Here is a 27,558-nt window from a genome sequence, read left to right as displayed (position 1 = left end):
TCAGGCAGCATGTTCTGCACTTGCTGGATTGAGCGATGTGTGATTGGTTGCTGGGAAGCCTTGCACCTGCTTAGCATCTGTATAATAACTCGCGTCAGGCCACATGTTCTGCACTTGCTGGATTGAGCGATATGTGATTGGTTGCTGGGAAGCCTTGCACCGGCTTAGCATCTGTATAATAACTCGCGTCAGGCAGCATGTTCTGCACTTGCTGGATTGAGCGATGTGTGATTGGTTGCTGGGAAGCCTTGCACCGGCTTAGCATCTGTATAATAACTCGCGTCAGGCAGCATGTTCTGCACTTGCTGGATTGAGCGATGTGTGATGAAGGCAATATATAGAGGTGTGAAATCGCAGGCGTGGCTCTGATGTGTGCTTTTTTCTTCACAGACCTTCCAGAGTCAGCTCGACGAACTGCAGAAGAGAAAGCTGGACAGAGAAGAGTTTATGCTGGAGCTCAATCTGGTGGGTGTCTGAGGCCTCCCGGAGGTGTCGTTATTATACATTATATAGCTTCCTTCCTCATCTAATAGAGAGCGGTGCTCCAGTCACATCAGCTCCTGTCCCCGAAGAGTACACCTTGCGCCTGCGCCCATTTACTGTCACCCTTATAGAAAACCTGACACGTAAAAAAAAAGTATGATATGGTGAATTGGTTGTGTAGTACGGATATTTCTATTTTCAGTTGTATAGCTTTTTTATAACATTGCATCATTCTGTCATATTTGCTGTTTACACACTGCACTCTGTATTTTCAGCTATAAAACAAAGCAGAGATAAGGACCCTTTGAACTTTCCTGCAGTAAAACCTTATCCCAAGCTGCCTCTCACTGTTTCTTGGCTGTTCAACTGCTTTAGAAAACAGGACTGTCTTCAAACCAGTGGGTGGAAGAGCTCAGAGAAGCTCTTTTGCATAGATAACAACTGGAGTTTTTTAAAGGGGCCCATTAAAATAAAATCTGGACTTACCTGGGGCTTCCTCCAGCCCCCCGTAGCCCTCTTGCCCCTTCCGTGGTCCCGCTGGCGGCTCCATGCATGCCCCCCTGTGCGCACACGACGCGTCATCACGCCGGTCACTGTAATACGCAGGACACCCCTTTTAAATCTTCCTGTACTGGAAAACAAAATGAGAATGTTTTCTTTTCTACTAATGTGCTATTTCTTAGCTGCACTACACATACAGTTCATTATCTCATAAGTTTATTTTCACTTCAGGTTTCCTTTAAAGAGGCCCTGTAGTGACATATAGCAGAATGCAGTAAAGAGGCCCTGTAGTGACATATAGCAGAATGCAGTAAAGAGGCCCTGTAGTGACATATAGCAGAATGCAGTAAAGAGTCCCTGTAGTGACATATAGCAGAATGCAGTAAAGAGGCCCTGTAGTGACATATAGCAGAATGCAGTAACGAGGCCCTGTAGTGACATATAGCAGAATGCAGTAAAGAGGCCCTGTAGTGACATATAGTAGAATGCAGTAAAGAGGCCCTGTAGTGACATATAGCAGAGTGCAGTAAAGAGGCCTTGTAGTGACATATAGCAGAATGCAGTAAAGAGGCCCTGTAGTGACATATAGCAGTATGCAGTAGAGAGGCCCTGTAGTGACATATAGCAGTATGCAGTAAAGAGGCCCTGTAGTGACATATAGCAGAATGCAGTAAAGAGGTCCTGTAGTGACATATAGCAGAATGCAGTAAAGAGGTCCTGTAGTGACATATAGCAGAATGCAGTAAAGAGGCCCTGTAGTGACATATAGCAGAATGCAGTAAAGAGGCCCTGTAGTGACATATAGCAGTATGCAGTAGAGAGGCCCTGTAGTGACATATAGCAGTATGCAGTAAAGAGGCCCTGTAGTGACATATAGCAGAATGCAGTAAAGAGGCCCTGTAGTGACATATAGCAGAATGCAGTAAAGAGGTCCTGTAGTGACATATAGCAGAATGCAGTAAAGAGGCCCTGTAGTGATACATAGCAGAATGCAGTAAAGAGGCCCTGTAGTGACATATAGCAGAATGCAGTAAAGAGGCCCTGTAGTGACATATAGCAGAATGCAATAAAGAGGACCTGTAGTGACATATAGTAGAATGCAGTAAAGAGGCCCCGTAGTGACATATAGCAGAATGCAGTAAAAAGGCCCTGTATTGACATATAGCATTAAAGAGGCCCTGTAGTGACACATAGCAGAATGCAGTAAAGAGGCCCTGTAGTGACATATAGCAGAATGCAGTAAAGAGGCCCTGTAGTGACATATAGCAGTATGCAGTAGAGAGGCCCTGTAGTGACATATAGCAGTATGCAGTAAAGAGGCCCTGTAGTGACATATAGCAGAATGCAGTAAAGAGGCCCTGTAGTGACATATAGCAGAATGCAGTAAAGAGGCCGTGTAGTGACATATAGCAGAATGCAATAAAGAGGACCTGTAGTGACATATAGTAGAATGCAGTAAAGAGGCCCTGTAGTGACAGATAGTAAAATGCAGTAAAGAGGCCCTGTAGTGACATATAGCAGAGTGCAGTAAAGAGGCCCTGTAGTGACATATAGCAGAATGCAGTAAAGAGGCCCTGTAGTGACATATAGCAGAATGCAGTAAAGAGGCCCCGTAGTGACATATAGCAGAATGCAGTAAAGAGGCCCTGTAGTGACATATAGGAGAATGCAGTAAAGAGGCCCTGTAGTGACATATAGCAGAATGCAGTAAAGAGGCCCTGTAGTGACATATAGCAGAATGCAGTAAAGAGGCCCTGTAGTGACATATAGCAGAATGCAGTAAAGAGGCCCTGTAGTGACATATAGTAGAATGCAGTAAAGAGGCCCTGTAGTGACTTATAGCAGAATGCAGTAAAGAGGCCCCGTAGTGACATATAGCAGAATGCAGTAAAGAGGCCCCGTAGTGACATATAGCAGAATGCAGTAAAGAGGCCCTGTAGTGACATATAGTAGAATGCAGTAAAGAGGCCCCGTAGTGACATATAGCAGAATGCAGTAAAGAGGCCCTGTAGTGACATATAGGAGAATGCAGTAAAGAGGCCCTGTAGTGACATACAGCAGAATGTAGTAAAGAGGCCCTGTAGTGACATATAGCAGAATGTAGTAAAGAGGCCCTGTAGTGGCATATTGCAGAATGCAGTAAAGAGGCCCTGTAGTGACATATAGCAGAATGCAGTAAAGAGGCCCTGTAGTGACATATAGCAGAATGCAGTAAAGAGGCCCTGTATTGACATATAGAAGAATGCAGTAAAGAGACCCTGTAGTGACATATAGTATAATGCAGTAAAGAGGCCCTGTAGTGACATATAGCAGAATGCAGTAAGGAGGCCCTGTAGTGACATATAGTAGAATGCAGTAAAGAGGCCCTCTAGTGACATTTAGAAGAATGCAGTAAAGAGGCCCTGTAGTGACATATAGCAGAATGCAGTAAAGAGGCCTTGTAGTGACATATAGCAGAATGCAGTAAAGAGGCCCTGTAGTGACATATAGCAGAATGCAGTAAAGAGGCCTTGTAGTGACATATAGCAGACTGCAGTAAAGAGGCCCTGTAGTGACATATAGCAGAATGCTGTAAAGAGGCCCTGTACTGACATATAGCAGAATGCAGTAAAGAGGCCATGTAGTGACATATAGCAGAATGCAGTAAAGAGGCCCTGTAATGACATATAGCAGAATGCAGTAAAGAGGCCCTGTAGTGACATTTAGAAGAATGCAGTAAAGAGGCCCTGTAGTGACATATAGCAGAATGCAGTAAAGAGGCCCTATAATGACATATAGCAGAATGCAGTAAAGAGGCCCTGTAGTGACATGTAGCAGAATGCAGTAAAGAGTCCCTGTAGTGACATACAGCAGAATGCAGTAAAGAGGCCCTGTGGTGGCATATAGCAGAATGCAGTAAAGAGGCCCTGTAATGACATATAGCAGAATGCAGTAAAGAGGCCCTGTAATGACATATAGCAGAATGCAGTAAAGAGGCCCTGTAATGACATATAGCAGAATGCAGTAAAGAGGCCCTGTAATGACATATAGCAGAATGCAGTAAAGAGGCCCCGTAGTGACATATAGCAGAATGCAGTAAAGAGGCCCCGTAGTGACATATAGCAGAATGCAGTAAATTATTCAAGCATCGGAAACATTTCCAGTATCTACAGTATATATCACTCTATATTGGTACAGTAAGGGGAAGAAGTATTTGATCCTCTGCTGAGTTTGTCCGTTTGCCCCCTGTCCATGAAATGACCAGTCTATAATTGTAACGGGGGGTTTATTGTAGCTGGAAAAGGCAGAATAACAACAAAAGAACCCTCAAAAACTCAGTGGCCCGAAGTCGTGATACGCTGATATGTTTATCCCTGCAGCCGTCACATGACCTCTTCTCTTCCCCACCCATCTGGGTTACATCCAATCGCTAGATTTTTCTCTTCTTTGTTTGCATTTACTATATCCCCCCCAAATAACATAATGGTGCACCTCCCCCTAACCCCACCTCCCAATAGTCACCTCTAAGGCTCTTCAACCTGGGGGTCATGTGACCTCTGTGACCAGATAGCCATGGTGCTCAGAGTACTCAGATCTACTTTGGCTCCAATCATCACAGATTACTCTTGAACAAAACCGTCCCATGGCTGCCAGATCCCTTTATATTATCCTCACTGGAGACGCTTGGAGATCTCTGCAGATGTTTAGGAAATCAGGCTGATGTTAAATGTAATCGTATGTACATGAGAAGTGCAGGCAGGAGTCCAGGCAGGAGATGCAGCTTTGGAAAAGTCTTGTACAGATAATAACCATTTGTTCAAAAGACAGCAAGCAATGGGCAGCGCTCACAGGCTGCAAGTGAAGTGAAAGCTCCAGAGATATGCCCAGCCCCTTGGGGCGAAATACACACCTTGAATACAAATCAGATGAAAATTATGTGCTAACACTAATCTAAATTCTAAAATTTGAATGCAAGCTGACACCAATGGAGGCAGCTAGCCTGAAGTATACTTAAGTTTTGTACAGCAGAAGGAAATGGCAGCACTTCCAAACAGACGCTGCACCTGAATTGACTACCTGCACAAGTATGCAGAGCTCGAATAACGGGCAGGTTACACACCTTGCATTCAAAACAGGTACAGTAAAGGGGGGTGTTAGCTTCAGCATAAGTTGTGCACAAATTATCCCTACTAGACTCTCCTACGGCGGTGACGGGCCCCAACTGGAGAGGTTTTCACCGCCGTGGGAGAGTCTAGTAGGGATAATTTGTGCACAACTTATGCTGAAGCTAACGCCCCCTTTACTGTACCTGTTTTGAATGCAAGGTGTGTAATCTGCCCGTTATTCGAGCTCTGCATACTTGTGCAGGTAGTCAATTCAGGTGCAGCGTCTGTTTTGAAGCGCTGCTATTTCCTTCTGCTGTACAGATGATAACCAGAAAACTGAAAGTAAACTCATCATGTGATCTTTCAACAGAAAGCTGACAAGCGAGCGCTGGAAGCTAAAGTGGACCACGCGCAGCTGGAGGACGCCATGGTGGAGGTCAAGGCCGTGCTGGAGGAACTGATCAAGAAGCTGGCGATGCAGGAGTCTGAGTGGCAGAACATGCTGGCTAAACTGCTGGCTGGCCTGGAGGCTAAGGTAACACTTCCATAACACACAGCATTGAAGCATGGACACGCCTCCAGTGTTTATGCAGCCATGACCCCCTGTCATGCCTCCAGTGTTTATGCAGCATGGAAGCATGGACACGCCTCCAATGTTTATGCAGCATGGTCACATGGACACGCCTCCAGTATTTATGCAGCATGGAAGCATGGACACGCCTCCAATGTTTATGCAGCATGGTCACATGGACACGCCTCCAGTATTTATGCAGCATGGAAGCATGGACACACCTCCAATGTTTATGCAGCATGGTCACATGGACACGCCTCCAGTATTTATGCAGCATGGAAGCATGGACACGCCTCCAATGTTTATGCAGCATGGTCACATGGACACGCCTCCAGTATTTATGCAGCATGGAAGCATGGACACGCCTCCAATGTTTATGCAGCATGGTCGCATGGACACGCCTCCAGTGTTTATGCAGCATGGAAGCATGGACACGCCTCCAATGTTTATGCAGCATGGAAGCATGGACACGCCTACAGTGTTTATGCAGCATGAAAGCATGGACACGCCTCCAATGTTTATGCAGCATGGAAGCATGGACACGCCTCCAGTGTTTATGCAGCATGAAAGCATGGACACGCCTCCAATGTTTATGCAGCATGGAAGCATGGACACGCCTCCAGTGTTTATGCAGCATGAAAGCATGGACACGCCTCCAATGTTTATGCAGCATGGTCGCATGGACACGCCTCCAGTGTTTATGCAGCATGGAAGCATGGACACGCCTCCAATGTTTATGCAGCATGGAAGCATGGACACGCCTCCAGTGTTTATGCAGCATGAAAGCATGGACACGCCTCCAATGTTTATGCAGCATGGAAGCATGGACACGCCTCCAGTGTTTATGCAGCATGAAAGCATGGACACGCCTCCAGTGTTTATGCAGCATGAAAGCATGGACACGCCTCCAATGTTTATGCAGCATGGAAGCATTGACAAGCCTCCAATGTTTATGCAGCCATGACCCCCTGACACTCGTCCAATGTTTATGCAGCATGGAAGCATGGACACGCCTCCAGTGTTTATGCAGCATGGAAGCATGGACACGCCTCCAGTGTTTATGCAGCATGGAAGCATGGACACGCCTCCAGTGTTTATGCAGCATGAAAGCATGGACACACCTCCAATGTTTATGCAGCATGGTCGCATGGACACGCCTCCAGTGTTTATGCAGCATGGAAGCATTGACACGCCTCCAATGTTTATGCAGCCATGACCCCCTGACACTCCTCCAATGTTTATGCAGCATGGAAGCATGGACACGCCTCCAGTGTTTATGCAGCATGGAAGCATGGACACGCCTCTAGTGTTTATGCAGCATGGACACGCCTCCAGTGCTTATGCAGCCATGACCCCCCTGACACGCCTCCAGTTTTTATGCAGCCATCACCACCTGACACGCCTCCAGTGTTTATGCAGCCATGACCACCTGACACGCCTCCAGTGTTTATGCAGCATGGAAGCATGGACACGCCTCCAGTGTTTATGTAGTCATGACCACCTGACACGCACGCCTCCAGTGTTTATGCAGCAGGGAAGCATGGACACACCTCCAGTGTTTATGTAGTCATGACAACCTGACACGCCTCCAGTGTTTATGCAGCACTGAAGCATGGACACGCCTGCAGTGTTTATGTAGTCATAACCACCTGACACACCTCCAGTGTTTATGCAGCCATGATCACGTTACATACTCCACCACTTAAAGTGGACCTGTACTGGATAGTCCAGAGGCTTCCTGATCCATCCACGAGTCCACCAATCCTGCACAGGTCCCTTGGAACATAACCAGCAAGAGATTTTGGTTATGTTCTTGTGGGCGCGCAGCGGTCTGTATACACACCTCCCAACTTTTTGAGATGAGAAAGAGGGACACTTAAGCCACGCCCCTGCCACACCCCTGATCACGCCCCTATCACACCCCTAGCCACGCATACCATAAAGATTTCATAAGAAAAATATGTTGTTTTATAATTCAAACCCCACTGGCCCTTTCTATCCTGGTGCATTTTCCTTTATATATTCATATGAAAATAAGAAATATATCAAATTAAAGGCTGGGAATAAAGTTTAGAGTCACTCAAACACATTTTTAGTAGAGAAATATATATATTTACATAGAAAGAGGGACGAAGTCCTGAAAGAGGGACAAATGAGGAGGAAAGAGGGACAGAGGGACAGTTGGTAGCTATGTGTATACTAGCGTGGCTGTACTGTGCATGCCTGCACCTGCCCAGTAGCACAAAGCTGCTTGTGCTTGGCTTCTGCTATACATGAGCAGCTTCATGCTAGTGCGCGGGGGCGTGGCCCAGACTCACACTTGTGGAGTACAGCCGCAGGGAAGGCGTGGCCACACTGGGGTCCCGTCCAGCAGTGACGAAGTCTACCAGGATGTCAGTATGCACCCTATAGCCTGGTACACAAATGCAATTCTGATTGGCCAATGTCTGACCAATGTTACCACTTTCATGCAGTAGGAGGACCGACACATTTTGAATATTACGAACAGACTGTGTAGGTAACCCTGAAACTGCATGGAGGAGGATTAGCTTCAGTTTAGTTTCATCCACAAAGGAAAGCTGAGATGTTTTAAATAGAAGCTTTTACACTTACCTGGGGCTTCTGTCTTTCTTTTTTTTTTTAAAGATTCTATTACTTTTTTGACATTTTTTATAACAGAGAGAAAATAAAAGGTATAGTCAGACATACATAGTACGACTCACAATCACAATCACATATTGGCGTACATAACAAGTGACACAGATGGGATAGTAAATGCCCGAGCGTTATAATTACAAAGCAGTGAATGGAGACCGCTAACCAGTGCGGCTCTAAGGAAAGAATATTGTGAAATGGAAAAGAAGAATTGTGTAAGAAAAATTGTGACATTGGCTATCATTCATAAAAGTGTGTTCGGTAAAAAAAATCTGTGCGGGAAAATACCGCATTCGGTATTTTAGAGTTCTGTGTGCTCATTCATAAGCACTACGGTATTTTCCCCAACTAGGCTGGCTCTAGGCAGGCGGTAGACTGGCGGTAACATGAGAAGCTGCCTGAGTTGTTCTCCTCCAGAGACAGCGTTACTATAGAAGAGGCAGCCCCAGCATCCCTTCAGATGTGCATTTTTTTTAAACTGCCTCTGTTTGCCCTGAATCTGCGCTGAATCTGTATATTAGTTTTTCTAAACAATCTATTTAATTGCCACAGCTTAGAAGAACTTCAAGAAATGTTACACATGCCAGGCTTTCTGATGTGAATTATATCTGAAAACAGGTACCCAAGGGGTTAAAAAACACAGCCTGGGATATTCCGGGATGCCTTTTTTTTGCTCTGCTCTCACTGCTGCTGCCTGGGAGATCTGTCCCCATTAGCTTGCCTGTTATCTCTTGCTTATTGCCTGAACCAAGAGAGCGGTATTCTCCGCGCTGATACCGCTTCCTCTAATCTTTATGAATTGACATTTAGGGACATGTGTTTAGATAATCACCACACAAGGCGGTAATTTATCGCTCTGCTCGGGAATGTCAGCTTTTCATGCAAAAACAGCCTTTATGAATGGACATTTTGCTAAGTGTTCGGTAAAATCAGCCGTTTTTAGCATTTCCGCCTGCGGGAATGCTTTATGAATGATAGCCATTGAAAGTACATACGTAATAAATGTACATTCCTTACTGGGTAAAACGCACAGTAAATTACTTTACAACAACACTCCCTATTCTTTACAAAAACACTCTCTGGAAAGGATCTATCGCTACAAAGATATCAGCCAGTTTCCCTACTCATTTGCATCTGGCAGTTGGACTGAGCAACAGTCATTCAGAATGTGAAAAAAAAAAAAAGAATGTGTAAAAAAAAAGGAAATAACTGAGAATCCCCCATGATGAGATGGACTAGTCCAAAATCTGTCAGATATGTCAAAAGTTCACTACCTACAATAAATGAAAGCAACATAGGAACAAAGTAATTTATAGTTCATTTTACTCTGGGAGAATTCTACATTCATATGTATGTATCTTAAATTTTTTCACGAAAGATGTTCTTTAAAGGATACCCGAAGTGACATGATGAGATAGACGTGTATGTACAGTGCCAAGCACACAAATAACTAGGCTGTGTTCCTTTTTTTTCCTTTCTCTGCCTGAAAGAGTTAAACATTAGGGCCTTGATTCACTAGCCGGCGCTAAGCCAGTTAGGAGGCCTTAATACTTTGTGGGTGCAAACCAGAGCGTTAGGTGGCTTGCGCCCACACATCGCGCATAGTATGGTGCACTAACCGTCGCACCGTGCGCGCACTATCACTATAGGACGTTATGCGAGCAAAGGCCGTGTAGTGCACGCACCACGCATTTGTGCGTGATGTAGCTTTGCACGACTATTAGTGCACGCAAGGCTACTTTTCGTGCTCTAAGTGGCTTTTCACTCCGGCGCTAACAAGCCCTAGGTATGCAAGTGACAGTTTCTGTCCAGATCGGGAACGGGTCAAACTATAGCCTAACCCCCGGCGTGACAGTACAGCGCATGCGCGATTAAACCGTGCATGCGCAGTACTGTCACGCCGGCCGCCGTGATGACACGAGGTGGCTGGCGTGGTGACGACAGATGTGACGTTTCAGGAAGAGGAGCCCGACACTCAGGCACAGTGTCGCTGGGAGCCATTTCTGGCCAGGCCCAGGGAGAAGAGCCAGATGGATGCCGTGGGACCTCCCGACCTACACTGGGCTGCAGAAAGCCACAGGTGAGTACCAATTTCGTTTTTATTTAGAGCTCGGAGTCCCTTTAAAGAAAAACATTTCTTCGTTACAGCTGATAAAAATCCTGCAATAAATATGCAGTGTCTATTTCCTGCTTTCATGGAAGCAGACATATGGTTAACATCCTGTGTTTACAAATTAGCTGCTCTGCCGAGGACTAATGAGATTCTTAAGCTGACACAGCTGAGAGATCAAATTACAACTTGTGCTTAGTCACAGATGAGGGGGGAATAAGACAGCATAAACTCTCTAAATGCATACAGGGTGCATTTCTCTGTGTTTTCCTTCTGTCCTGTGCAAGAGCTCAGGTCCACTTTAAGGCTGGCAGGCCTTGTTGGCGTGTCAGGTGTTTGCGTAGTAATGTACGTTATCATGTTGTCATTATGAGTTCAGCTACGTAAGCTTTCTCTTTTATCTTGTCTCTGTTATATTAATGATTAACATGAATGGATTCCATTCTCCTGTGTGTGTCGCAATACCAACACGAAAGCATAAAACAACATCCTAAACTGAACCACAGACCTGTATGTGTGAGCTCCTCTGAGGGACAGTTAGTGACAAGACAATGGGCTTGATTCACAAAGCGGTGCAAAGTGTTTGCACGCCTGTGAAAAGCCCCTTATCATGCCTAAACTCACTTTAGGCATGATAAGAAGAAACTCGCGCGAATTTTCCGCGCGCAAAGTTGCGCTTCGCGCGCAGCGCCCATTGAACCCTATGGGACTTTGCGCGCGCAAAACTTTGCGCGCGGGAGCTTCGCGCGAAGAGCAGCAAAAATCGGTGATAACTCAGCGGTGCAAAGGTTATCATGCCTAAAGTCTTTTAGGCGTGATAACTGAGTTATCACCGCTTTGTGAATCGAGCCCAATATATATACTGTACAGCGCTGCGTAATATGTTGGCGCTATATAAATACTAAAATAATAATAATAATAACACTCCACAACACAGCACACACTATGGGCTCGATTCACAAAGCGGTGCTAACCCAGTTAGCATGCCTAAAAGACTTTAGGCATGATAACCATTGCACCATGCTGGTGAAAAGCCAGTTTAGGCATGATAAGTTTAGGTGTGATAAGTTTAGGAGTGATAAGTTTAGGCATGATAAGTTTAGATAAGTTTAGATCGCTTGCAAAGTCCCGCACGCAAAGCAGCGCCATTAAACTTTATACGAAGTGCACCAGACTTTGCTAGCGTAAAACTTTTGATCAGCTGTGCACTGCGGTGCTAACGTAGTTGGCGCTTAAACTTATCATGCCTAAACTTATCACACCTAAACTTATCACGCCTAAACTTATCATGCCTAAACTGAGTTTAGGCGTGATAAAGGGCTTTTCACCAGCGTGCTAACTGTTAGCACCGCTTTGTGAATCAGGCCCTTTGGGCCTGATTCACAAAGCGGTGCTAACAGTTAGCAGGCTGGTGAAAAGCCCTTTATCACGCCTAAACTCAGTTTAGGCATGATAAGTTTAGGCGTGATAAGTTTAGGTGTGATAAGTTTAGGCATGATAAGTTTAGGCATGATAAGTTTAGGTGTGATAAGTTTAGGCGTGATAAGTTTAAGCACCAACTGGGTTAGTACCGCAGTGCACAGCTGATCAAAAGTTTTGCGCTAGCAAAGTCTGGTGCACTTTGCATAGAGTTTAATGGCGCTGCTTTGCGTGCGGGACTTTGCGCACGATCTAAACTTATCTAAACTTATCTAAACTTATCATGCCTAAACTTATCACACCTAAACTTATCACACCTAAACTTATCACACCTAGGCCTCGATTCACAAAGCGGTGCTAACCCAGTTATCACGCCTAAAAGACTTTAGGCGTGATGACCTTTTCACCACTGAGTTATCACCGATTTTTCCTGCTCTTCGCGCGAAGTTACCGCGCGTAAGCGCGTTCGCGCGTGAGAGTGCGCGCAAAGTCCCATAGGGCTTAATGGGAGCTTCGCGCGAAGCGTCGGGTGTTGCGCGCGCACTTACGCGCAACTTCGCGCGAGTTTCTTCTTATCATGCCTAAAGTGACTTTAGGCGTGATAAGGGCCTTTTCACCACGGTGCTAACACTTTGCACCGCTTGGTGAATCGAGCCCCTAAACTTATCACGCCTAAACTGGCTTTTCACCAGTGTGGTGCAATGGTTATCACGCCTAAAGTCTCTAACTGGGTTAGCACCGCTTTGTGAATCGAGCCCTTTAGGGGCCTGATTCACAAAGCGGTGCTAACAGTTGGCACGCTAGTGAAAAGCCCTTTATCACGCCTAAACTCAGTTTAGGCATGATAAGTTTAGGTGTGATAAGTTTAGGTGTGATAAGTTTAGGGATGATAAGTTTAGGTGTGATAAGTTTTTAGGCGTGATAAGTTAAAGCACTAACTGGGTTAGCACCGCAGTGCACAGCTGATCAAAAGTTTTGCGCTAGTAAAGTCTGGTGCACTTTGCATAGAGTTTAATGGCGCTGCTTTGCGTACGGGACTTTGCCCGCGATCTAAACTTATCTAAACTTATCATGCCTAAACTTATCATGCCTAAACTTATCATGCCTAAACTTATCATGCCTAAACTGAGTTTAGGCATGATAAAATGGTTATCACGCCTAAAGTCTTTAACTGGGTTATCACCGCTTTGTGAATCGAGCCCTAGGGGCCTGATTCACAAAGCGGTGATAACTCAGTTATCACGCCTAAAAGACTTTAGGCGTGATAACCTTTGCACCACACTGGTGAAAAGTCAGTTTAGGCGTGATAAGTTTAGGGGCCTGATTCACAAAGCGGTGCTAACAGTTAGCACCCTGGTGAAAAGCCCTTTATCACGCCTAAACTCAGTTTAGGCATGATAAGTTTAGGTGTGATAAGTTTAGGTGTGATAAGTTTAGGCATGATAAGTTTAGGTGTGATAAGTTTAGGCATGATAAGTTTAAGCACCAACTGCGTTAGCACCGCAGTGCACAGCTGATCAAAAGTTTTGCGCTAGCAAAGTCTGGTGCACTCCGCATAGAGTTTAATGGTGCTGCTTTGCGTGCGGGACTTTGCATGCTATCTACACTTATCTAAACTTAGCATGCCTAAACTTATCACACCTAAACTTATCACACCTAAACTTATCATGCCTAAACTGGCTTTTCACCAGCATGGTGCAATGGTTATCATGCCTAAAGTCTTTTAGGCATGCTAACTGGGTTAGCACCGCTTTGTGAATCGAGCCCCAGGTGTGATAAGTTTAGGCATGCTAAGTTTAGATAAGTGTAGATAGCGTGCAAAGTCCCGCACGTAAAGCAGCGCCATTAAACTCTATGCGAAGTGCACCAGACTTTGCTAGCGCAAAACTTTTGATCAGCTGTGCACTGCGGTGCTAACGCAGTTGGTGCTTGAACTTATCATGCCTAAACTTATCACACCTAAACTTATCACACCTAGGGCCTGATTCACAAAGCGGTGCTAACAGTTAGCACCGTGGTGAAAAGCCCTTTATCACGCCTAAACTCTGTTTAGGCATGATAAGTTTAGGTGTGATAAGTTTAGGTGTGATAAGTTTAGGCATGATAAGTTTAGGTGTGATAAGTTTTTAGGCGTGATAAGTTTAAGCACCAACTGGGTTAGCACCGCAGTGCACAGCTGATCAAAAGTTTTGCGCTAGCAAAGTCTGGTGCACTTTGCATAGAGTTTAATGGCGCTGCTTTACAATGAATCCTGTTACACTGCCGGTATCCTATCGCTCTGTGATGTCGGATAAACCACCGCCTGGCCTGACAATGAGTCCTGTTACACTGCCGGTATCCTATCAATCTGTGATGTCGGATAAACCACCGCCTGGCCTGATAATGAATCCTGTTATACTGTCAGTATCCTATCAGTCTGTGATGTTGGATAAACCACCGCCTGGCCTGACAATGAATCCTGTTACACTGCCGGTATCCTATCAGTCTGTGATGTCGGATAAACCACCGCCTGGCCTGACAATGAATCCTGTTACACTGCCGATATCCTATCAGTCTGTGATGTCGGATAAACCACCGCCTGGCCTGACAATGAATCCTGTTACACTGCCGGTATCCTATCAGTCTGTGATGTCGGATAAACCACCGCCTGGCCTGACAATGAATCCTGTTACACTGCCGGTATCCTATCAGTCTGTGATGTCGGATAAACCACCGCCTGGCCTGACAATGAATCCTGTTACACTGCCGGTGTCCTATCAGTCTGTGATGTCGGCGAAACCACCGCCTGGCCTGACAATGAATCCTGTTACACTGCCGGTGTCCTATCAGTCTGTGATGTCGGATAAACCACCGCCTGGCCTGACAATGAATCCTGTTACACTGCCGGTATCCTATCAGTCTGTGATGTCGGTGAAACCACCGCCTGGCCTGACAATGAATCCTGTTACACTGCCGGTATTCTATCAGTCTGTGATGTCGGTGAAACCACCGCCTGGCCTGACAATGAATCCTGTTACACTGCCGGTATCCTATCAGTCTGTGATGTCGGTGAAACCACCGCCTGGCCTGACAATGAATCCTGTTACACTGCCGGTATCCTATCAGTCTGTGATGTCGGTGAAACCACCGCCTGGCCTGACAATGAATCCTGTTACACTGCCAGTATCCTATCAGTCTGTGATGTTGGTGAAACTACCGCCTGGCCTGACAATGAATCCTGTTACACTGCCGGCATCCTGTCAATCTGTGATGTCGGATAAACCACCGCCTGGCCTGACAATGAATCCTGTTATACTGTCAGTATTCTATCGGTCTGTGATGTCAGATAAACCACCGCCTGGCCTGACAATGAATCCTGTTACACTGCCGGTATTATTATTATTATTATTATTATTTATTTATTTATAAAGCGCCAACATATTCCGTGGCGCTGTACAATGTAAGAAAACAAACAAGGGATACATAATGATACAGACAATGATATACATGGAAATATGAACCCTGATACAAGATACAGCACTGCTGATTACAATTTGATTTAACAGGATGACTAAAATGTATAAATTTCTAACAGTGTGCAAGCAATTGAATTAATAACATTCCTGGTATCCTATCAGTCTGTGATGTCGGATAAACCACCGCCTGGCCTGACAATGAATCCTGTTACACTGCTGGTTTCCTATCAGTCTGTGATGTCGGGTAAACACAATGACATCATAAAACTCTCCTAATACAAAAAGGGTGGACCTGGTGTCCTAGATCAGTGGTGGTGAACCTATAGCGCATGTGCCAGAGGGGGCACTCAGAACCCTCTCTGTGGGCACAGCGCCCTAGCTAGTTGCGTAAGGATCCAACAATAAGGGTATCTGCAGCAGGTCCCTCTTTCTACCTATACTGGGGGCTACTTCACTGGGGTGCACATCTGGCTACCTACATTGGGGCCCCCTGTTGCTATCTATACTAGGGGGATAATTCAGGCTACCTATGTTGGCGGGGGGGGGGGGGGTTGTACATGTAATGGGAAAGCTACCTATACTTAGGAGCTTATCTGGCTTCCTATACTGGGGGGCTATCTGTACTGGGGGCCCCTCTTGCTACCTATGCTGGGAGGCTACTTCTGGCTACTTACATTGAGGGCACATCTGGTTGATTACTGCCACGAAATACTTAATACTAAGGGCCCTTCTAGCTACCCTCACTGGGGGGCTACCTAGGGCTTACTGGGGATACATCTGGCTACATATACTGGGGATACCTCTAGCTACCTATACATAAGTATTCAGGTTAAATTGCTATGTTGGCACTTTGCGATAAATAAGTAGGTTTTGGGTTGCAGTTTGGGCACTTAGTTTCTGAAAGATTCACCACCACTGCCCTAAATAAAGTCTGCCTGGAATAAGGAACGGTATTGCAAGCAGAAAATATGGGCGAGTTCCTCGTACAAAGACATTTCCACACGTATATTTTGTCGGCCAACTGCAGCTCCTTTCAGGTGACCTTCACCTTTTCTTACTCTGCAGTTGCTATGGTCATCTGTGAAGAGTTGATGCCACTGCATAAAGGCTTGACCTTTCTATATGAGTGTGAGGAAACGCGGAAAAGCCGCCGTCTCTTAGGGTGAGGCGGCTGTTTCCGCGTCCAGCATGGCGTCACAACGCGGAAAAACCGCCGCATGCCGCATAGGCAGAGCGGCGGAATCTGCATTGGGAAAGGTGGAATCCGCATTGGAAGCGGCGGAATCCGCATTAGAGGCGGCGAACTTGCCGCATAGCAGTATCCTGACAAGGGGGCTGAGCGTGGGGAAGCCGCCGCTGGTGTAGTGAGCGGTGCGGCGGCTCCCACGCTCGGTTCACTGGATACATTGCAAGACAGTACTGGTGTGGCTGGGACTGATAGTCCACCAAGATTCAGAGTGACACGCGCACAGAGGCAAAGCTTATATAGCAGCCAGAAGTAGGTCAGCTGACCAAGCTGGTCAGCTGACAATTCTGAGCCCTCTCATTGGTCCAGCACTTAGGGAGGGGCTGGAGAGTGGCTGTGTATATATACTGCTGGCTGTTCAGTTGCTGGTTGTCTGGCGTTGCGATCCCTACGTGGTAGCACTCAGACCTGAGTCAGATCCGAAAGTGTGCCGGGACCAGCTGGAGCTGTAATCCTACACTTAGCTAGATTGTTGATAGTTTAAAGTACTAGTTTGATTGTGATTATCTGTTATGGCCTTCTGCCTGCCTGACCATTCTCCTGAATTCTGATCCTGTACTTTGTCTTTCTGATACTCTGTTGCCATATCCCGGCTCGTCCTTAGACTCTGCATCTGCCTTCTGATTTTGTACCTCGATATTTCTGATACCCTGTTGCCGAATCCTGCCTGTACTTCATACTTCGCCTCTGCCTTCTGAATCTGTACTTTATCTGTCCGTGTGTTTACGACCTGGCTTGTCCGACCTCGAGAACCGACCTTACTGTTAGAGGTGATTCCCAGTCCTGATAGTGACACTCCCTCTTGAGTGTCACTCTCGTTCTGTCGTTCCTTCTCTCAGCCTGACTCCTCCCTCCGGGAGAGTCCAGAAGGAATTGGGCAGTACTCCTTACTGCTCTGAGGCCCAGTCCTCTCATTACGACTGTTTGCACCAAACACTCTGCTCAGGTGTTCAGAGGTTAGCTTGTATATCGGATTATCGGTGATACTGCAGATCATCTATAATCTGGTATATATCTGTATTCCCAGTGATACTGCAGATCACCGGTAATCAGATCCTCTCTGTGCTACAATGATCGTTACAATGAGGTGGCTGTCCGCCGTAGATTTGGACATATGCCTCATCTAAACAGAGGTCCCGGCTGCTGTCTACAAATCCTACCTGAATAGGTAGAACTCCGTCGGTGTAGGCAGCATGAGAGCTTCTGTACAGGTTGTGAGATCAGTAAGTAGGCAGATCTCATTGATATAACATTTTTATAACATGTGCTATATTTAGAATCTGTAGACCTCGGGGCTTCATGAATCAACCAATCAAGAGGAAGAGCCGTTCTTGGTTCTGTACCAGCCAATCCTGTTGTAACGATTTGCGTCAGCAAGAGGCAGAATTCTGATTATTAGGTGATCTGCAGTATCACCAATAATGCAGATGTAGACCTGATTATAAGGTGATCTGCAGAATCACCTATAATGCTGGTATATCAGAAGCTGCCGTGACAACAAATACAAAAGGTGTAACAGGTGTAACGTGCTTGGTGTGACAGTGATGCAGATAAGTTTGGCAGACCCTCACCAGAGGAGCTGGTGGGTACTATAGGTAATGAACCTCACCAGTGACAAGGGCTCACTGGTGAGTAGAGAGCAGAACCTAACCAGAGGAGCTGGCGGGTGCTATCAGTAAGGAACCTCACCAGTGACAAGGGCTCACTGGTGAGTGGAGTGGTCAGACAGATCGGTTCGGCAACAGACAGGAAGATACAGTACAAAATCAGCAGGCAAAAGGATAGAGATATATCATGCAGAGTTAGCAACAGGATCAGATGGGCTAAAGTACAGAATCGTAAGGCGAGAGCGAAGTCAGAAGAGAGCCAGAGTCATACACAGGATATCAAGCAATATATATCAATAACAGTAATAAATCCTAGTCTTGTGTGAAATCCCCGGTTTCCTCCCGGATCAAAGCACACCGGATACTATCTAAGGTCTGAGTGCTCACACGTAGCATTCGCAACAGCAGACAGTTTGCAAGTGACTCCAAGCGGCTTAAGAAGCGGAGGAGACCCCTCGGCCACGCCCCCGCTCATCAGCCAATCGGAGACGCAGAGAGTCTCCGCTGACGTCAGCCGACCGGCCGGTCAGCTGACGCGCCTCCTTCCCGCATAAAGGTCTCGTCTGCGCAAGCTACTCTGTGAGCCACTGACGGTCCCCTCCTCGGCGTGCTAGACGCCGGAGGAACGGGAGAAATGCCTGACAGGGAAACCGAAGCAGCTGCGGAGGCATCCTGACTGCCCGCAGCTGCTTGTCCAGGGATTGTTACACCTGTTCTTCCTTTCCATCTCCCCTATAGACGTAGAAACATAAATGGTACTGTACATTGTATATTGCTTATGACTGTTCTGATGCTTCTGCCTTCAGCTAAGCCCGTCAGATTTGGATTCCATACACAAAGACCTGGCTGAGCTCTGGAGGTTCCTCAAGAAGCATCTCAACTCTGGACAAGCCTTCGACCCCGACGGGGCAGCTGGATCCAGGAAGTGAGTGGATGAGGAGGGGCAAGACGCAAATAAGATTTAAAACAGCCACATAAAATACGAGGGGTTATGGTAAAGATTTACTTATCACCCGGAAGCTATTACAATATATGGATGACATTTTGTCAGTGTCATCATTGGTCCTCATTGGTCCCTAAGGACATGATGCTGAGAAAATCAGCTCATTATATCCTTTATCTCTATTACAGGTTGTGCCAGAAGACTCATAGCTAGGCTTTTCAGCGCCCGGGGACAAAGACAGTTTTTGCGCCCCCCCTCTGGACAAATTGGGCATGGCCATGCATCAGAATGTGGGTGTGGTCATGGGTGGAGCTAAATGTACAATTGCTGTTTAGATAGCCAGATGTGGCCCCCTTCCCCCGTTTAGATAGCCGAATGTGCCCCCCTTTAGATAGCCAGATGTGCCCCCCTTTAGATAGCCAGATGTGCCCCCCTTTAGATAGCCAGATGTGCCTCCCTTCCCCTCGTTTATATAGCCAAATGTACCCCCTATAGTTAGCAGGATGTTCCCCCCTTTGTTCTACTGCTGTTAACACTCCTGCACTCCTCTGCAGAGGGAGGGAAAGAAGCAGAGGCACTTCGGGCAGCCAGCGAGCCGCCTCTCACTCACTTGGGGTGTGCGGTGGCCATGCTAAGCTCCCCCTTACAATGCTGCGCCCGGGGACATGTGTTCCCCCTCGTCCACCCATAGCTACGCCTCTGCCGGAAGTGACTAAAGTATAAGATGAAGAGATTAAGGCTTGCAGCGTGAAAAAAGTTCCTGCATTTGAAGTGTAATAGGGCCCGACTCAAAAAATCCTCTTCATCCTGTTCCAACTGCATCACCATCTGTCTTGAAAGGTCATGGCGTGCTTTGTTCCCAGGAAGGGGTGAGCAGGCGTGGCATCCAGCGCACAGACACCTTAGACATGTGCGGTTCGTCATGAATAACTGTCCACACACTACCATCACTGAGGCCAGCTTCATTCATGATCATTGGGATGGTTGTTCGTCTGTCTTCCAGGATAAAACACCCCACGTTCTTCACCGTGGCCACATCGTCCGTCAGTGATGGTCTTCCAGGTCTTGGCCCATCTGTGAGGGACATGTGACCACTTTAGAAAGTCCTTTACCATTTCACAATAGTGCCAAAAAATGGGCAATCCACAAACTGTTATCATCTCATCATGAATTTGCCGGCACTATTACCCTTCAGATGCAGGAACTTTATCAAGCTGCAAGCCTCAATCTTTTCCATCTCACACTTTAGTCACTTCCAGCGCAATCTGTAAAAGGAATATTGGACGTAGGGATGCTCAAATCCGAATCCGGGTGAAACCCGGATAGTTGCTATCCAGATTTCTCCCAGTAAACCTGGGCGGGGGGGGGGGGGGGGGGGGTGTCAAGCTTACCTGTCTGATGTCTTCTTCGTCCATCCCTCGGCAACTCTCATGATGCGGTCCACGCGCATCATGTGACTACAAACACTTCCTCCTTCAACCCGGAAGGAGGAAGTGTTTGCAGTCACGTGACTGCCGCGTGGAACGCATCGTGGGAGGCGCCAGGAACGGACGAAGAAGACGTCAGACAGGTAAGCTTGAACCCCCCGCCCACCCGCACAGGTTCACTGGGAGAAATCCGGATAGCAACTATCCGGGTTTCACCCGGATTCGGATTTGAGCATCCCTAATTTGGCGCAATGAGCTGATGTTCTTAACATCATAGGCTTAGAGAGCAATGATGACAGTGACAAAATTTCATCAATATATCATAATAACTTCCGGGTGATACCCCCTGGTATATGTCAGAGTTTTTGACACTAAAAAAACAGAGACAAGATAAGCTGATGAAGAACCACCACATTTTTCATTTAGTGTCTCAACACTCACCAAAAGGGCTGGAACCCACTAGAGCGATTTTTTTCAGAGCGAAGGTTTTCAAAATGCTAGCGCTTTTCCTAAACGCTCAGCTAATGTTAATGGATGGGCCAAATTCCACTGGAGCGGTTACGATTATCAAAACAGCATGCAGCATTTTTGAGCGTTAGCTTTTTGCGTTAGAGTTTCTGCAATGTAAAGTATATAAATGCTCGTCAAAACCTACAAAGAGCGATTTGCTAGCGTTTTTAAATTACTGCACACTGTAAAAAAATGAAAATTAATTCAAAGGACCGATCAGAATTAAAATCGATAATCGCTACACAATCGTAAGCAAAAAGCTTACACTTTTTAAAATCACTCCCAAAATCATTAAAAACGCTAGCGATTCCGATTAGCGATAGCGCTTTGTAGTGGGTTCCAGGCCTTAATTCACCTCGATGTACAGTGTTGCCATAAAACCAAACGATTTATGTATCTTTACTCCTAGCAGAGAATGGTGGGCAGAGTCATGTCGACCATTCTTGTATATCCAATATCTCTTGATTTATTGCTGGTTAATAGGACAGGTACAGTCTTAAAGGACACCTGAAGTGAGAGGATTATGGAGGCTGACATGTTGTTTGTTTCCTTTTAAACAATACCAGTTGCCTGGCAGTCCTGCTGAATTCTTTGTCTGCAGTAGACACCTGAAACAAGCATGCAGCTAATCCAGTTACACCTTAGTAAGAAACACATGATCATCATTTGAATTGAAGGGTGATACACACAGAACGATAGCCAGTATTTCCATCAATACTTTCCAGCTTGTCCAATCTGCTTCCGAGCTGCAAACAGATCGATGAGCTTGGGATTGGGCGCTGCCAGTCAGTAGACTGTATATTTTTCCCCAGATCCGATCATTCGATCGGGAGTGGGATCTGAAGTGATAATTGCATGTTGTGTACCGGGCCTAAAGGTGGCCATACACTTAGAAATTAGCATCAGATTCGACCATCACATAGATTTCTGTCAGATGCCTGTCAAGTCCAATCTGACAGGAATCTATCTGATGTGTGCCACACACTAGGAACATATTTCCAATAGATTTCATTCTGAAATCTATTGGAAATCGATATAAATGCATTATTGGATCATTAGATCCAATTCATCTCTATGGGCCATCAATCTGCTGCCAGCAGCAGATCGACCTACATTTTCCATCCTGTCAGATAGATCAAATTGATCGAAATCGGCCGCAAATCGATTGAATGGGGAATTTGATAGAATCGATTTCTAATCGATCGATCGATTCTATAGAATCGATCGATTAATTGATGGCTGAAATCGACCAGTGTATGGGGCCCTTTAGAGGCGGAGCAGCCAGCAACCGGCATTGTTTATTAGAGATTGAAGATGGCAGCCTCCGTAGTCCTCTCACTACAGGTTCCCTTTAAGCCCCTTTTACACTTGCCTTGCAAGTGTGCGTTGCGCTACCCTGTTTTACCAATGGCAAGGCAATGTGGCCTAGCACTCTTACCCCTTCGTTTTGCACTAGAAGCACCCAATCGGCCGCACGGTCATATGAATGAAGTGTTTTGAGGTGCGATGTGATGGGGGCGGAGCATTGCACCGTGCAATGGCCAGGTGTAAAACCAGCCTTAATGTCAGATCCTCATTGTACCATGAATTAAAGGACAACTGTAATGAGAGGGATATGGAGGCTGCCATATTTATTTCCTATTAAACAATACCAGTTGCCTGGCAGTCCTGCTGATCTATTTGACTGCAGTAGTGCCTGAATCACTCCAGAAACAAGCATGCAGCTAATCTTGTCAGATCTGACAATAATGTCAGAAACGCCTGATCTGCTGCATGCTTGTTCAGGGGCTATGGCTAAAAGTATTAGAGGCAGAGGGTCAGCTGGGAAGCCAGGTAACCGGTATTGCTTAACAGGAAATAAATATGGCAGCCTCCATATCCCTCTCATTACAGTTGTCCTTTAAAGAGAAACTCCGAACAAGAATTGAACTTTATCGCAATCAGTAGCTGATACCCCCTTTTACATGATAAATCTATTTCTTTTCACAAACAGACCATCAGGGGGCGCTGTATGACTGATATTGTGGTGAAACCCCTCCCACAAGAAACACGGAGGACCGTGGTACTCCTGGCAGTTTCCTGTCTGTGAACCTTGTTGCATTGTGGGAAACAGCTGTTTACAGCTGTTTCCAACTGCCAAAACAGCACGCAGCAGCTACGTGCCAGCAGTAAAAATGTGACCATGTGATGATTGTCAAAATGAAAATCAGGGATTTAAAAGATTTTACAATGGGCAAACACTAACTAAATCATTTATACATAATTGTAAAAATGAAGCACTTTTTTTATTACATTATTTTCAATGGAGTTCCTCCTTAAGGAATAACCAGACCTACTGTTATTTTGGGGGCCAGCACAAACATTTGGCTATGAATGAAAGATAGAGGCGGGACAACAGCAGTGTTATGTTCAGTGTTCTCGAATGAGTTTCACGGCTGACAAAATGGCAGGTACGCATCATGACAGCTGCACTTGAATTCTCTTCCAAAGCCAAACCTAAGAGTTCCTTATCTGCTTGTCCGCAGGAAGCTGTTCGAGAGAGTCAGATGCATTTCGTGTGACCGGCCAGTTACCATGGCGACGGGGCCGTAAGTAAACAAATACCTCATCGCTAGGCTGCCCTAATTCATCCCATGTTGCCCAGCGGGGTCTTCCCATGGCCACTCCCCCTTCATCTGTCCTGCTGCTCCTGCGCTGACATCACCACAGCGATCAGAGTAAAAGTGGCCACTAATGATCCAATTTATAGCGAAAAATCATTCAAGCGATCAGATAATTTTCACTGGAAGAAAAATCGTTCACTACACCATCAACGAACCAATCTTTGCTTTCTATTTATCACAACCAACTAGAAAATCCAAATTTTGGTTTGACCTAAAATCCAATCGGACGATTATTTTTATAATCTTTCATAATCGATTGTTCCCATCAATGGTGTTTATTTACAACCAATCCAATCAGAATTTCGAACGATTTTTCGATAGAAATTGTACCATCAATGGCCACCTTTAAGCATTATTATTATTATTATTATTTATTGTATTTATAAAGCGCCAACATATTACGCAGCGCTGAACATTAATTTAGGTTACAGACAATATTTAGGGGTGACATACAGCAATATGACAATACAGGAATACAAGAAAACCAGATCACACAGCACAGTATTAGTACAAGGTAATGCTTAGTCACTGGATGAAGCATGGAGATTAGGCAAGTTAGGTTCACTCAAATGCATGGCATGGGTTCACAGTAATGGAGGTGCCAGATCAGGTAGGACACAAAGGGAGGAGGACCCTGCCCAAAGGCTTACAATCTAGAGGGAGAGGTAAGGACACGAATGGTAGGGGACCAGAGTTCAGCTGTAGGTTTAGAGCACCTGTGAGGGGTAGTAGGCCAGAGTGAAAAGGTGAGTTTTGAGGGCTTTCTTGAAGATGTTGAAGGAGGGGGCTGCCCTAATGGGTGGAGGTAGGGAGTTCCATAGTGTTGAAGCAGCTCTTGAGAAGTCCTGGAGACGTGCATGGGACTGGGTGATGCGGGGGGTGGTTAGGCGAAGTTCATTGGAAGAGCGGAGTGAGCGGCTAGGTGTGTACCTCTGAGTAAGATCGGAAATGTAGGTTGGACAGGTTTTGTGGACAGATTTGTAGGTCAGACACAGTATCTTGAATCTGATTCTGGACTGGATAGGAAGCCAGTGGAGGGATTCTAGGAGGGGACCTGCCGTGGTGGAGCGATAGGAGCAGTGGATAATTCTGGCTGCCGCATTCATGATGGACTTCAGTGGGGCTGTTCGGGTCATAGGGAGACCAGACAGCAGGGCATTGCAGTAGTCAAGGCGGGAAATTATGAGGGCATGGATGAGGAGTTTGGTGGTGGCAGAGGTCAGGAAAGGGCGAATCTTACAGATGTTACGAAGGTGGAAGTTGCAGGACTTTGTGAGGTTTTGGATGTGGGAAGTGAAGGAGAGTGTGGAGTCCAGGGTGACACCCAGACAGCGGGCTTGAGAGGTAGGGCGAATGGTAGTGTGGTTAACAGTGACATGCACATCTGGGAGGTTCGTGGATGGCCGGGGTGGGAAGATCATAAATTCCGTTTTGTCTAGATTTAGTTTCAGGAACCTAGCAGACATCCAGGAGGAGATGGCGGATAGGCAGGAGGAGACCTTGTCCATGGTAGTGGTGGATATGTCAGGGGTGTGGAGGTAGATCTGGGTGTCATCTGCATACAGATGGTAGTTAAAACCCATGGAGGAGATAACCTTGCCAATGGAGGATGTGTATAGGGTGAACAGTAGGGGGCCAAGGACCGAACCTTGGGGGACTCCCACCGAGAGATGGTTGGGGGTGGACGAGGACTCATTGAATGTGGTCGTGAAGGAGCGGTTGGAGAGGTAGGATGAAAGCCAGGACAGGGCGAGATTGTGAATGCCCAAGGACTGGAGGGACTGGAGGAGTAGGGGATGATCTACTGTGTCAAAAGCTGCTGACAGGTCAAGGAGGAGGAGAATGGAGTATTTACCTTCAGCTTTAGCTAAGGCAAGGTCGTTGACCACTTTGGTGAGAGCAGTTTCGGTTGAGTGGGCAGGCCGAAATCCAGATTGGAGTGGGTCTAGCAGTGAGTTAGCATTGAGGTACTGGGTCAGGCGTTTGTGAACCAGACGCTCAAGGAGTTTTGAGGCAAAGGGGAGGAGGGAGATAGGACGGTAGTTGGAGGGTAGCGAGGGGTCGAGTGAGGGTTTCTTGAGCAGGGGTAGTACAATGGCCTGCTTGAAGTCTGTGGGGAAGGTGCCTGTGGATAGGGAGAGGTTGAACAGGGTAGTGAGGACTGGGGCCAATTCCGTCAAGTGAGGCTGGAGTAAATCCGAAGGGATGGGGTCAAGGGGGGAGGTAGTGGTATGGGAAGTCTGCAGTAGGTGGTTGACTTCCTCGGTGGTAGTAGGAGTGAAGGATGTGAGGGGAGGATAGGGTGGAGGAGGAGCTGGTTGGGAGGGGGTGGGAGGTGAAGATTGGAGATTGGATATTTCCTGGCGGATGGAGACAATTTTGTTGGTGAAGTGGGTGGCTAAATCTGTGGCAGAGAGGGAGGAAACGGAGGGTGGGGGAGGGGTGGGTTTAAGCAGGGAGTTGAAGGTGGCAAAAAGACGCCGGGGGTTGGAAGCTTGTGCTCCGATGAGCTTGGTAAAGTATTCCTGCTTCGCATGAGCAAGGGCAGTGTGGAACTGCAGCAGGTTGGTCTTGTACTGTAGGAAATCTTGGTTAAGTCTAGTTTTTCTCCATTTCCGTTCAGTGGCGCGTGTTTTCCTCTGGAGGATGCGAATATGGGTAGTGCGCCAGGGCTGGGGGTTAGGGGGTCGGTTGTGGCGAAATATTGGTGGAGCAGCTTTCTCTAGGGCTGATGAGAGAGTTTGGCGATACTGAGCTGCAGCAAGATTAGGACAGGTTAGGGTGGGGAGAGTGGAGGAGAGGGCATGGAGGGGGTTAGCAAGGACACTAGGGTTGAGCTTGCGTAGGTCTCGCTGCCATCGACCAGGTGGGTGGGTGGCTAATTTGGAGGTGCCTTCCGTGAGGAGGTTGAAGGTGAGAATGTGATGGTCTGAGGGTGTAAAGGGTGCAATGTCAAGGTCTGCAATGGTGGTGGATTTAGTGAATACAAGGTCGAGAGTGTGACCTGCAGTGTGAGTGGGGGTGTTGGCGTGTTGTACAAGTCCAAGTGAGTTGGCAATGGTGAGTAGCCGGGTCACAGCAGAGCTCTGGGCTTCATCGATGGGAATATTGAAATCCCCAAGGATGATGGTGGGGAGGTCAGAGGAGAGGATATGAGGGAGCCAGGAGGCAAGGTCATCGAGAAATTGTGGGGTGGAGCCCGGAGGGCGGTATAAGACCGCAACAATGGCAGGGAGGGGGTGGTAGAGGCGAATGGTGTGGGCCTCAAAGGATGTGAATTGTAGAGAGGTAGGTGGTGTGAGGACACGGAAGGTGCTGGATGGGGAGAGGAGCAGACCCACCCCTCCCCCGGTCCTGTTGTCTGGTCTGGGGGTGTGACTGAGGTGAAGACCCCCATAGGAGAGGGCAGCCTCTGCGGCAGAGTCAGCATGAATACTAATTCAGGTTCCTTCTATCTCTCAGGCACCTGGTCACCGTCCGCACAATCCCGCTGATGCCGCGCAACCGACCGCAGAGCACTGACTTCAGCATGGACAAGATCAGCGGGTGAGGGGAGGAGTCTGTGACATGCCATTTTATACTACAATAACCTAGGGATGCATTTAAAGCGGACCTGAACTCAGAACTTCCTCCCTGCTCTGAAAGATAAGCAACAGCATAATAACCTTTAAAGAAAAACATTTCTTTGTTACAGCTGATACAAATCCTGCAATACAACTGCAGTGTGTCTACTTCCTGCTTTCATGGAAGCAGAAATAGGGTTACAATCCTGTGTTCACAAATTAGCTGCTCTGCCGTGGTAGCCAGCTGACACAGCTGAGAGATCAAATTACACTGGTGATTAGTCACAGATGAGGGGGAATTAGACAGGATAAACTCTCTA

General features: G+C 46.7%; 1 protein-coding gene across 4 annotated transcripts in view; it reads left to right on the top strand.

Moving 5' to 3' along the window:
• C7H16orf96 (chromosome 7 C16orf96 homolog) overlaps positions 1-27,558 on the top strand; it is a 103,693-nt gene that overhangs the window by 66,550 nt on the left and 9,585 nt on the right. For all 4 annotated transcript variants that reach the window (XM_068243586.1, XM_068243587.1, XM_068243588.1 and 1 more), the window contains exons 9-13: positions 391-465; positions 5,440-5,604; positions 18,939-19,057; positions 23,538-23,600; positions 27,138-27,221. In XM_068243586.1, coding sequence (XP_068099687.1) covers positions 391-465; positions 5,440-5,604; positions 18,939-19,057; positions 23,538-23,600; positions 27,138-27,221 — 506 coding nt within the window. The remainder of the gene's footprint in view (positions 1-390; positions 466-5,439; positions 5,605-18,938; positions 19,058-23,537; positions 23,601-27,137; positions 27,222-27,558) is intronic.

Source organism: Hyperolius riggenbachi, chromosome 7, assembly GCF_040937935.1.
Source record: "Hyperolius riggenbachi isolate aHypRig1 chromosome 7, aHypRig1.pri, whole genome shotgun sequence".
In the NCBI taxonomy this organism is placed as follows: Eukaryota; Metazoa; Chordata; class Amphibia; order Anura; family Hyperoliidae; genus Hyperolius; species Hyperolius riggenbachi.
Note: the sequence above shows the minus strand (reverse complement) of the source record. Positions and strands in the feature narration are given on the sequence as shown.